Source organism: Bombina bombina, chromosome 5 (assembly GCF_027579735.1).
Source record: "Bombina bombina isolate aBomBom1 chromosome 5, aBomBom1.pri, whole genome shotgun sequence".
NCBI lineage: Eukaryota > Metazoa > Chordata > Amphibia > Anura > Bombinatoridae > Bombina > Bombina bombina.
In genome coordinates, this window is record NC_069503.1 from 228,879,267 (window position 1) to 228,892,109 (window position 12,843).

Consider the following 12,843-nt stretch of genomic DNA (forward strand, 5'->3'; position numbering starts at 1 on the left):
TTCTTCAGCTTCCGCTGCTAGTCCTCCTAACCTTGACGCACCATCTACGTCCAGCTGTGCTTTGGGTAGGTCTCAAGTGACCAGTGCCACTCCCCCGCCTGTCGCCACCACCAACACTAGCACCACAGCCACTTCACTTGATCTGTCACAGGAGTTATTGACACATCATTTGGAAGAAATGAGTGATGCGCAACCATCATTGACAGAGGATGTAGATAATAGTGATCAGTCTCAGTCAGGCAGCATTACCGACATGGAGGTACGGTGTGATGATGATGATGATGATGTTGTACCCGCTGCTGCTTCCTTTCTTGATGTTTCAGATACAAGTGAAGCGGTTGATGATGATGTGTCGGTGGATGTCACGTGGGTGCCTGCTAGAAGAGAAGAAGAAGAGGGGGAAAGTTCAGATGGGGAGACAGAGAGGAGGAGGAGGAGGAGACGATTTGGAAGCACGGGGAGGTCGTCTCAAGGAGCTAGTGGCACAGTCAGACAGCATGCATCGTCACCAGGGGTCAGCCAGACAGCACGCCGACGCCCATCAACGCATGCTGTTGCCACCACCAGAATGCCGTCATCGCAGAGCTCAGCAGTGTGCCATTTTTTTTGTGTGTCTGCCTCTGACAACAGCGATGCCATTTGCAACCTGTGCCAAAAGAAACTGAGTCGTGGGAAGTCCAACAGCCACCTAGGTACAACTGCTTTGCGAAGGCACATGGTCTCCCATCACAAAGGCCGATGGGAAGAACACATGAGTAGAAGCAGCACACAAAGTGAAAGCCGCCCTCCTCCTCCTGCTCCATCATCTTCAGGAACGTCAACCAGTGCTGTCCTCCTTGCCCCCTCTCAACCATCCTCCACTCAGTCTCTCTTACGTAGCAGTTCCTGGTCATCTGCCCACAGTCAGGTGTCTGTCAAGGACATGTTTGAGCGTAAGAAGCCAATTTCTCAAAGTCACCCCCTTGCCCGGCGTCTGACAGCTGGCTTGTCTGAACTCTTAGCCCGCCAGCTTTTACCATACAAGCTGGTGGAGTCTGATGCTTTCAAAAAATTTGTATCTATTGGGACACTGCAGTGGAAGGTACCTGGCAGAAATTTCTTTTCACAAAAGGCAATCCCAAACCTGTACTCTGTTGTGAGAAAGGAAGTTATGGCATGTCTGGCACACAGCGTTGGGGCAAGGGTCCATATGACCACGGATAGCTGGTCTGCAAAGCATGGTCAGGGCAGGTATATCACCTACACTGCGCATTGGGTAAACCTGCTGACTTCTGACAAGCATGGAATGCGTGGCTCTGCAGAAGAGTTGGTGACACCGCCACGACTTGCAGGCAGGCCTGCTGCTACTTCCTCTACTCCTCCTACTCCATCCTCTTCCATAACCTCTTCCTCGGCTGAGTCCTCTTCAACTTCTGCGTCTTGCTCCACATCTATGGCACCCCCCAGCTCCCCAGGTACTATGCTACATCCCGGGTACGGCAGTGTCACGCCGTCTTGGGGTTGACTTGCCTGAAAGCGGAGAGTCACACCGCACCAGCACTCCTGACCTCCCTGAATGCACAGGTGGATCAGTGGCTGACTCCGCACCAACTGGAGATTGGCAAGGTTGTTTCTGACAATGGAAGTAATTTGGTGGCGGCATTGAAATTGGGCAAGTTGACACATGTGCCGTGCATGGCACATGTGTGTAATCTAATTGTACAACGATTTGTCCATAAGTACCCAGGCTTACAGGACGTCCTGAAGCAGGCCAGGAAGGTGTGTGGCCATTTCAGGCGTTCCTACACGGCCATGGCGCACTTGTCCGATATCCAGCGTCGAAACAACCTGCCAGTGAGGCGCTTGATTTGCGACAGCCTGACACGGTGGAATTCAACACTCCTAATGTTTGACCGCCTGCTCCAACAAGAAAAAGCTGTTAATGAGTATTTGTATGACTGGGGTGCTAGGCCAGCCTCTGGGGAGCTGGGGATATTTTTGCCAAATTACTGGACGCTCATGCGCAATGCCTGTAGGCTCATGCGTCCTTTTGAGGAGGTGACAAACCTTGTCAGTCGCACCGAAGGCACCATCAGCGACATCATACCATTTGTTTTCTTCCTGGAGCGTGCCCTGCGAAAAGTGCTGGATCAGGCAGTAGATGAGCGTGAAGAGGAAGCGGGAGAGTTGTGGTGTCCATCACCCCCACAAACAGCCGAATCAGCATCGCTTGCTGGACCTGCGGCAAGGCAGGAAGAGGATTGTGAGGAAGAGGAGTCAGAGGAGGAATGTGGCTTTGAGGAGGAGGAGGAGGAGGAAGACCAAGCACAACAGGCATCCCAGGGTTGTCACCTCTCTGGTACCCGTGGTGTTGTACGTGGCTGGGGGGAAGAAGATACCATCAGTGAGATCAGTGAGGAGGAGGAACGGGACATGATTAGCTCGGCATCCAACCTTGTTCAAATAGGTTCTTTCATGCAGTCGTGCCTGTTGAGGGACCCTCGTATAAAAAAGCTGAAGGTGAACGACCTGTACTGGGTGTCCACGCTCCTCGACCCCCGTGTGCCTGAAATGTTACCAAATTCCCGCAAGTCGGAAAGGATGGAGCATTTTAAGAATAAATTAAAAACTATGCTTTACACAGCGTATAAGGGTGATGTCACAGCACCACGGGAATGTAACAGGGGAAGAGATTAAATTAATCCTCCTCCTCCCACAACCACGGCGGCAACGACTGGACTGTTTCCTGACATCTTGTTGATGGAGGACATGCGTACCTTTTTAACTCCCATGCACCATCAGAGCCTTTCGGGATCCAGCCTTAGAGAAAGGCTCAACCGACAGGTAGCAGACTACCTAGCTTTAACTGCGGATCTCGACACTCTCAGGAGCGATGGACCCCTTGACTACTGGGTGTGCAGGCTGGACTTGTGGCCTGAGCTATCCCAATTTGCAATGGAACTTCTGGCCTGCCCCGCTTCAAGCGTCCTGTCCGAAAGGACTTTCAGTGCAGCAGGAGGTTTTGTCACTGAGAAGAGAAGTCGCCTAGGTCAAAAAAGCCTTGACTATCTCACTTTTATAAAAATGAATGAGGGCTGGATCCCGAAGGGACTGACATTGGGCGATACATTTGAATAAAAAAGGCCTGATGATGAGATGAGCTGGCTTGGGCTACAACTGGTACACAGGCTGGCCTTTTTTTTGGGTTATAAAGCCGGAGGACTTGCTTGACTAGTGTTCAAGCCACAAGCTTTTAGGGCACTTGTTAAATTTTTTACAAACATCAATTTTTCTGGCCGCTGCTACAGCAGTTGCTACAACAATACCCAATTTATTCAGTCATTTGTACATTCCTAATTTTTCTGGCCTCTACTGCAGCTCTGTGGGTACAAAACTCAAATAAAAAAAATAAGGCACATAACAATTGTGATTAAACTGTTACGAATTGTACAACTTAGCATTAGCAAACCACTCATATCTGGTGGACCATTAAATTGAACGCAAAATGCCACAAATTTGAAGGAGGAGGACCGACCAAGCATCTTTATCCATCTCTTGGTTGCTCTAAATTATCTCCGTGTTCCATCTATGCCATACCTGTACTCTATTGTGCAAATGGGTGGCATATGTGGTGTTTCATGCTGTTGTGCCTGTTGCGGGTCGTAGCCCATGGTATAAAAAGGCTGAAGGAGAACGACCTGTAATGGGTGGCCCATCAAATTTTTAGAAAAATGTTCCTGGTTCCTCTCAATTATCTCTGGGTTTCTAAAATGGATGCCATACCTGTACTCGCTTGTGCAAAAGGATGGCATATGTGGTGGTGTTTCCTGCAGTAGTTTCTGTTGAGGGTGCTGGACCCTCTTATAAAAAAGCTGAGGGAGAACGACCTGGAGTGGGAGTCCAAGCATGATTTTTGGGGCTATTTCACTTTTCAAAAAAATTATCTGTGGGTTTCTAAAATCAATGCTGTACCAGTACTCTATTGTTCAAAAGGATGCCATATGTTCTCTTTCCTGCTGGTATTTTGTTTGAGGGTCCTGGACCCTCTTATAAAAAGGACTAAGGAGAAAGAGGTGTACTGGGTGTCCACTCAATTTTTTTTCTATTTCACATTTGCCAAAAATTATCTCTGGGTTTGTAAAATCAATGCTGTACCTGTACTCTATTGTTCAAAAGGATGCCATACGTCCTCTTTCCTGCTGGTCTTTTTTTTGAGGGTCCTGGACCCTCTTATAAAAAGGCCGAAGGAGAAAGAAGTGTACTGGGTGTCCATCGAATCATTTATTTGATTCAAATTCCCGGTTGCAACAAATTATCTCCGGGTTTCTAAAATCAATGCCTTTCCTGTAATCTAATTTTCAAAAGGATGCCATATGTCCTCTTTCCTGCTGCTGGTTTTGTGTAGGGTTTTGTGTAGGATCCTTGACCCCTCTGAGGAAGCGTTTTTTGTGAAACGTACGTCAGGGGTCCTCTGGGATAAGCTTTGTCTTTCCCTTCTTTTTAACTTGCTCACCCTTGTTGGCCTGGTAAATTGCAGCTTTAAAAACTTGGTAAAATTTAAACTTAAACTAGCCCTCGGATTGTAAGGGCTTAGCCTATATTTATAATTTTGCTGCAAGATACCTTTGATGCTGATTTCAGATTAATTTACTAACCATAGCTCAACTTGGGTGAAGTGTTTTTAATTCTTAGCTCTTGCTAAAATGTATGTGTGGTTAAATATATTGATCTAATAAACTTTAGTGTATGAATGGATAAGAAAAACATTTTTTCAAACTAAATACAAATCTAGCTCTGACTCTGATAGGGCTCAGTTGGTGGAATTTTTCTCACAGATTTAAGTTACCTATTTTTATTTGTAAGTCTATTTACAATTACTTGTTAGTTGTACTTTGCTCTTAACTTTAAATCTGTGGCAGGAGGTATTAGCGGTTAGGAGATTATAAAACTCAAATTGGGCTATTTGCCTTTAACCACTAATCTCTTGTATATAATATACTCTGCCCTACCCCCACCTACTCTTACTTTAAATTTTTCTAAAATCAATGCGTTTCATGTAATCTAATTTTCAAAAGGATGCCATATGTCCTCTTTCATGCTGCTGGTTTTGTGGAGGGTCCTGGAGCCTCTGCTAAAAAGGCCTAAGGATAAAGAAGTGTACTGGGTGTATAATCTATGTTTTCTTAGATTTCACGGTTGCAACTAATGATCTCTGTGTTTCTAAAATCAATGCCTTTCCTGTAATCTAATTTTCAAAAGGATGACATGTGTCCTCTTTCCTGCTGCTGGTTTTGTGGAGGGTCCTGGAGCCTCTGCTAAAAAAAGACCTAAGGATAAATAAGTGTACTGGGTGTCTAATCAATCTTTTTTAGATTTCACGGTTGCAACAAATTATCCCAGGGTTTCTAAAATCAATGCCTTTCCTGTAATCTATTAGTCACAAGGATGCCATATGTCCTCTTTCATGCTGTTGTTTCGGTTGAGGCTCCGGGAGCCTCTGATAAAAAGGCCTAAGGATAAAGAAGTGTACTGGGTGTATAATCTATGTTTTTTTAGATTTCACGGTTGCAACTAATGATCTCTGTGTTTCTAAAAGCAATGCCTTTCCTGTAATCTAATTTTCAAAAGGATGCCATATGTCCTCTTTTTTTTTTTGCTGAATAATCGTTTTTACTGGGATGGGATAAAAAAAAATGGAAATAAGTTGTCAATTGTTGTACTATAACAAGATTGCTGAAAAAACAGGTACAAAAAGTAACAAAATATTATGAATCACAAAGTTGTAACAAGAGGGACCAAAGAAAAAAAAAAGACCCTACATCACTGGGCAGCTGGATAACTGAACTGCAGCACCACAATCCCCACATTATAAGACATAAGTAACACTGGGAAAAATACTTTTACTTGAAATACATACTGATAACTATGTTAAAGTAGTTAGATATACCAAACTGGACTTGTATTGATGAGGAATGAGTTCTTAAGAAATACAACAATTACATTTTTATAACCTTTTTTCCCCCCACTTTGAAAATTTACAGAATTCGCCCCCAGTTTGTCTCTTGCATCCATGCTTCTTTTGTTTGAATTCACCACTACTAGATCAGTTTTCTTCTAAAGGATAAATTCCATTATGAAAAATGAGTTGTAATTCACAGAACGTGGTTTGTTTCCTTTTGATGTGGAAATTTTTTTTTTTGTTCTTAGCAACAAAACTGCGTTACTTCCTTTAAGGGGTTGCAGGCTTGCCTGGAATCTGAAGCATCACATAATTGGACAGAAGTGGACAGGTTTGTCTACATATTTTACATTTAATAAATCCACCTGTTTGGCAATAAGTCAAATATTACATCTACGATGTCTTCACCAAATCGTAGACATAAATATGGAAATCGTCATCAAATTTTAAGCAATAAACAGAGGGTTTGGCTTTCACTTGGTGTATTACCATGCCAGTCCTTTTTGAGCCATCTTCTTTGGCATACTCCACTTGCTTTCCTACAAGGCTGTCCACAACTTCTCCTGTTCTCTTTCTGCTGGAGGGGAATCATTAGAGTCTGGCATGATGCGGAGATCTCCTTCTTCGTAGTCATCTAATAGCTGATACATATATAAAACTGGGTCCTTCTCGTAGGTTATATAAAACCATGTGTTCATTATGGGAGCTCTTGCTAAGACCATTCCTCTACACTCATCCTTAGAACCATCTTCTGTTTCAAACATGTGTTCAACAGCTTTACCAATCATTGTGTCTTCCAAGTGAGCATCACTAATTCGAGATGAAGCAACTCTATCTGGAAGAACTTCAAGAGCAGACACTCGCTCGTCCTTGTGGAGTACTAGTCCATAGACACAATCAAATCCATCATATTTAATAAGATAAAGGGATGGGTTGACTGGCACTTGATTAAATTCAGTTCCTTTCCATTGTGTTATTGGGCCACTACCTTCTTTCCAACCATGCTGTATTCTGCAACCTACAATATTCCTCTGGGGCTGGGAAATTGGTTTGCTTGGACCAACATTATTTTGATGCTTTTTGTGAGAAGTCCTTTTTTTCATCATACTGGCAGACACACCTGCATGTGCTGCATCACCTCTGGCTCTCTGACCTGCTGCCTTTCCGAATGGGGTCTTCATTCATCTGTGTATAAAAGGGCAGCAAAGCTGCCAAACTAGGGTAAAAATCCTATTCCTCCAATTTCCCTTTTTTGTTACAGTCTATACAAAGAAACTGTGTCCTTTTAGTCCACCATCCAAGCAAGATTTCTGTGTTTCAATCCACAGCAAGTGGTTCCGATGTCAGGCTACTCCAACCTGAAGAGTGCTGAATAGACGTAACATTCAGGTTACTACACAGTTCCTCCATTCCTTGTGATTTGTTGTAGTACTCTGTCTCAATGATATTTTTTTTTTTTTAGTGTCCTAACCTCCTCCCTTTTTTCTGCCTGCCTTATCTGTCATAGGTTTTGTCGGCAGCACTAACAGCAACTCCCGCCTCAAGCTCTCCTGCTGAACTTCCAGACCCGGCCCATACCCTCACATTCCAGTTCCTCGTTTTCCTTCGTCTTTGGAACCCCTCCCCCCACTACATTTCCTCTGCCAGATCCATATGTCCTCTTTCATGCTGCTGGTTTTGTGGAGGGTCCTGGAGCCTCTGCTAAAAAGGCCTAAGGATAAAGAAGTGTACTGGGTGTATAATCTAATTTTTTTTAGATTTCACGGTTGCAACTAATGATCTCTGTGTTTCTAAAATCAATGCCTTTCCAGAAATCTATTTTTCTAAAGGATGCCATATGTCCTCTTTCCTGCTGCTGGTTTTGTTGAGGGTCCTGGAGCCTCTGCTAATAATGCCTAAGGATAAATAGGTGTACTGTGTGTCTAATCTAGTTTTTTTTAGATTTCCCGGTTGCAACAAATTATCTCTGGGTTTCTCAAATCAATGCCTTAAATGTAATCTATTGTTCAAAAGGATGCCATATGTCCTCTTTCCTTTTTTTTTTTTTTCTCTCTGTATTTTTGTTTATTTTAGAAAATGTAATGCACTTATAGTTTCACTAAGCTTATGACTTTGCACACTGCCATTTTCCATGCAGCATTTTGACATGTCGTGTGATATGACTAGAAGATGGAAGAATGGTATGTTTTGAATCTGCTGAGCATAATACAAAAAAAAAAAATTTAACTTGAGTTAATAACTGAAGCATGACTTCAGGAGTCAGGTGTGGTCGTAAGTAGTGGTTGTTGTTAGCAGATTATTTTTATTGCAAATTGCAATTGCCACAGCGTGCATAAAATGCGCGTCACTAGTCCAAATCTTACCTTTTTTTTTTCATTCAGGGGTGTCCGGCGCCATATTGGAAAGGCAAAAAACATGTCTCCGTACCCGTTGATATAAGGGGTGACTAGTGCTTTTACCAGGCTCCTCTTGGATAGCCCCAGAAAGTGTGACTATGAATCCCAAAAAGAAAATTAAATTAAGGTTGAAAACTAACTTCAAAGTAACTTGTAAGACCTGGAGCTCCTAAAACACACGTCCTACCGCAACAGCTATAGGCTCCGTCCCCCCAAATCTTACCTTTTTAATGCCAATTGATATTGCCACAGCTGCAACAACAGTAAATAACATGTGCATCACCACAGTCTCCGAAGCTGTTGTCGGATGTATACAAAAACACTGATAAAGTATTCCTTTCGGGGCGCAAAGAGATGGCTACCGGAACACTCCAGGAACTTCCCAAGAGTCGCTGTCTTGTGTTTCTGGTGATGTTGGAGACATCTGGGTAGTGTAAAGGGAGGCCCAAAATCCTCTCCATCTCTGTGCACCAAAGGACAGGACGTCCTTGTCATCCATAAGCACATGAAATTGCTTGCATTTTCCTTGGTTCAAGAAGTTCAGCTTTTGTGGTGATAGTACAGAATTAAATAAACTTTGGTTTCCTACCATACTCAAGACAATCTTGTAGTTCAAGCTTCAGACTTGCTGTGGGAAACAGTGGCCTGTCCATACCAGGAAGATGATTTAGACACAAGTAATGGGCTCTGATTGCAGGTGACACATGTTTATCGTCAATCATCAAAGGGGTTGCGTGCAGAATATGGCTGATGGCCCCTTATTCACATGTTTGTCCAGAGCCACAACATTTGCAAACAGCCAGAAGAAAGGTCGGTTCTCCACCAGCCTTAAGTTGAGCTTCAATTACCAAATGCTGATATTAAAAAAATAGACAAACAGTGCCTTAAAAAACACATTTGCAATATGGATTCACCAGAGCAAGGTCATTGCAAGTACTTCCCACGATAACAAAATTAAAATGCCACAACTCCGCAATCTTCCCCTTCACATTATTATTGTCACACTACATTGTACTCCTATGCCTACCTCCCTGCTCTTGTTTTTGTTGAGGGTCCTGGAGCCTCTGCTAAAAAGGCCTATGGATAAATAAGTGTACTGGGTGTCTAATCAATGTTTTTTTCTATTTCCCGGGTCATATAAATGATCTCTGGGATTCTAAAATCAATGCCTTTCCTGTAATCTATTATTCAAAAGGATGACATATGTCCTCTTTCATACTGTTGTTTTGGTTGAGGCTCCGGGACCCTCTTATTAAAAAGGCCTGAGGATAAATAAGTGTACTGGGTGTCTAATCAATGTTTTTTTCTATTTCCCGGGTCATATAAATGATCTCTGGGATTCTAAAATCAATGCCTTTCCTGTAATCTATTATTCAAAAGGATGACATATGTCCTCTTTCATGCTGTTGTTTCGGTTGAGGCTCCGGGACCCTCTTATTAAAAAGGCCTGAGGATAAATAAGTGTAACGGGTATCTAATCAATGTTTTTTTCTATTTCCTGGGTCATATAAATGATCTCTGGGATTCTAAAATCAATGCCTTTCCTGTAATCTATTATTCAAAAGGATGACATATCTCCTCTTTCATGCTGTTGTTTCGGTTGAGGCTCCGGGACCCTCTTATTAAAAAGGCCTAAGAATAAATGAGTGTACTGGGTGTCTAATCAATGTTTTTTTCTATTTCCCGGGTCATATAAATGATCTCTGGGATTCTAAAATCAATGCCTTTCCTGTAATCTATTATTCAAAAGGATGACATATCTCCTCTTTCATGCTGTTGTTTCAGTTGAGGCTCCGGGACCCTCTTATTAAAAAGGCCTAAGAATAAATAAGTGTACTGGGTGTCTAATCAATGTTTTTTTCTATTTCCTGGGTCATATAAATGAGCTCTGGGATTCTAAAATCAATGCCTTTCCTGTAATCTATTATTCAAAAGGATGACATATCTCCTCTTTCATGCTGTTGTTTCGGTTGAGGCTCCTGGACCCTCTTATTAAAAAGGCCTGAGGATAAATAAGTGTAACGGGTGTCTAATCAATGTTTTTTTCTATTTCCTGGGTCATATAAATGATCTCTGGGATTCTAAAATCAATGCCTTTCCTGTAATCTATTATTCAAAAGGATGACATATCTCCTCTTTCATGCTGTTGTTTCGGTTGAGGCTCCGGGACCCTCTAATTAAAAAGGCCTAAGAATAAATGAGTGTACTGGGTGTCTAATCAATGTTTTTTTCTATTTCCCGGGTCATATAAATGATCTCTGGGATTCTAAAATCAATGCCTTTCCGGTAATCTATTATTCAAAAGGATGACATATCTCCTCTTTCATGCTGTTGTTTCGGTTGAGGCTCCGGGACCCTCTTATTAAAAAGGCCTAAGAATAAATAAGTGTACTGGGTGTCTAATCAATGTTTTTTTCTATTTCCCGGGTCATATAAATGAGCTCTGGGATTCTAAAATCAATGCCTTTCCTGTAATCTATTATTCAAAAGGATGACATATCTCCTCTTTCATGCTGTTGTTTCGGTTGAGGCTCCGGGACCCTCTTATTAAAAAGGCCTGAGAATAAATACATGTACTGGGTGACCCTCTTATTAAAAAGGCCTGAGGATAAATAAGTGTACTGGGTGTCCAATCAATTTTTTTTTTTATTTCACAGTTGCAAAAAAAATATCTATGGCTTTGTAAAATCTATGCCTTACCTGTCATCTATTGTTCAAAAGGATGCCATATGTCCTCTTTCCTGCTGTTGTTTTTGTTGGGGGTCCGGAACACTATTCTAAAAAGGCCGAAGGAGAATGACCTGTACTGTACTGGGTGTCCAATCATGTTTTTGTTTTCACTTTCACGGTTCATAATAAATATCGCTGTGTAACTAAAATGCCATACCTGTACTCGGTTGTTCAAAAGGATGGCATATGTGGTGTTTCATTCTGTTGCGGTTGTTGAGGGTCGTGGCCGTGGGACAGCGTATAAAATGGCTGAAGGAGAACAACCTGTACAGCCTTGCTCCTCTTTTTAGGCAGGCCAGCTCTTTGCATACATGCCCACAGACTCTGTAACGCATGCCTCATTTAGGGAGAGGTGCAGCCATAATGCAGGGTCAGAACCTCTGCCTGCAACTGTTATACTCGATTTTGCGAAAGGAAGTAAGCTTACCATGGTTCCCTGCATGCACGTATTGTTGTTATATTTTGGTGAGGGTAATCATGATGGCCATGTAGACCACCACCACTGAGAGTCCTGGAAGTAACAGGGATGAGATGAAAGAGCTAAGAATAGTAGAACTTGAGGTCCAGACGGCAGAACATTAGGATACGGGGTATCCCAGAAGATATTAATGCATCGAGTCTACCTGAATATCTCCAATCTCTATTCTCCCAACTAAAGGACCCAACAGATAACACTACTGTGAGTATGGATAGAGCCCATCGGGCATTGAGACCTAAACCCCCAGAGTCAGCACCTCCCCGTGACGTGATTGTCAAAATCACTAATTACCAAGTGAAAGAACAACTTATGGTTGCAGCAAGAGAAAAAAGTCCTATTCAAAAAGATGGCATAACTCTTCAATTCTTTGCGGATCTATCAACTAGAACTTTAACACGAAGGAAAGAACTTTCCCCGCTCACGAAGCACTTACAAGCTAGAAACATAAACTACAGGTGGGGACACCCGTTTCAACTGATAGTTGTTTGGAAAAATAGAAGGGCGACCTGCGCCTCAATGTTGGAAATTGAAGAATGCTGTAAGAAGCTTGAGATTCCCCCTCCGGTGCTAGTCCCAGACCCTGGGCAAGGCTTGAACTCTACATCTAACTCCCGGACACCCCCTCTTCCACAACGCAAAGAGTGGCAAACTGTCCGCCACAAAAGATTGAAGAACACTTCCTCCTCAGACTTTAAGACCCAACCGGGTTGAAAGCTTAAAGAAAAAAGGAGATCACCACATAATATCCTTTTAAAGGCATAGTCACTGGACTGAATGTGTTTGAGTATATATTGACTTGAGACAACAGTTATTGCATGAACAGGTCCAAAAGTTGGTTATATACTTATTTCTTTACATCAGGTACTTAATGGGCTGAATGATTTCCAATTAGGATTTCTTAGCCATTTCCCTCTGTTATTATTGTAGGGACGAAGTTACTTTTATTAATAGTGTTAATATAGTTAGGTTGTTTGTAGGTAATGTTTTCTATTTGCAGAGAAAATTCATAAAGTACATGGATATGATGTTCTACAGAGATGGAACCGTAAGGGGTAAGATATTAAAATGAATGACACTTGTATTCAGTTTGTAACACAGAATGTCAAGGGTTTCAATGTTCCTCAAAAGAGGTCGTTAGCTTTAAGGGATATAATCCAAAGAGGGGGAGACATCATTGGGCTTCAAGAGACCCATTTTAAAAAAGGGTCAATTCCTAAATATTTACACAATAGCTTTCCCCAACACTTCTACAGTGCACATAATAGAAAAAAGATTAATGGCGTGAGCATTCTCATAAACAA

General features: G+C 42.3%; 1 protein-coding gene across 1 annotated transcript; it reads right to left on the reverse strand.

Annotated features, from left to right (window-relative positions):
* Positions 1-6,477: 6,477 nt before the first annotated feature.
* LOC128661426 (spindlin-Z-like) lies at positions 6,478-7,119 on the reverse strand. The gene has a single exon (XM_053715680.1). It carries the CDS (start codon positions 7,117-7,119, stop codon positions 6,478-6,480), a length of 642 nt encoding a protein of 213 aa, XP_053571655.1.
* Between the last annotated feature and the right edge of the window lie 5,724 nt (positions 7,120-12,843).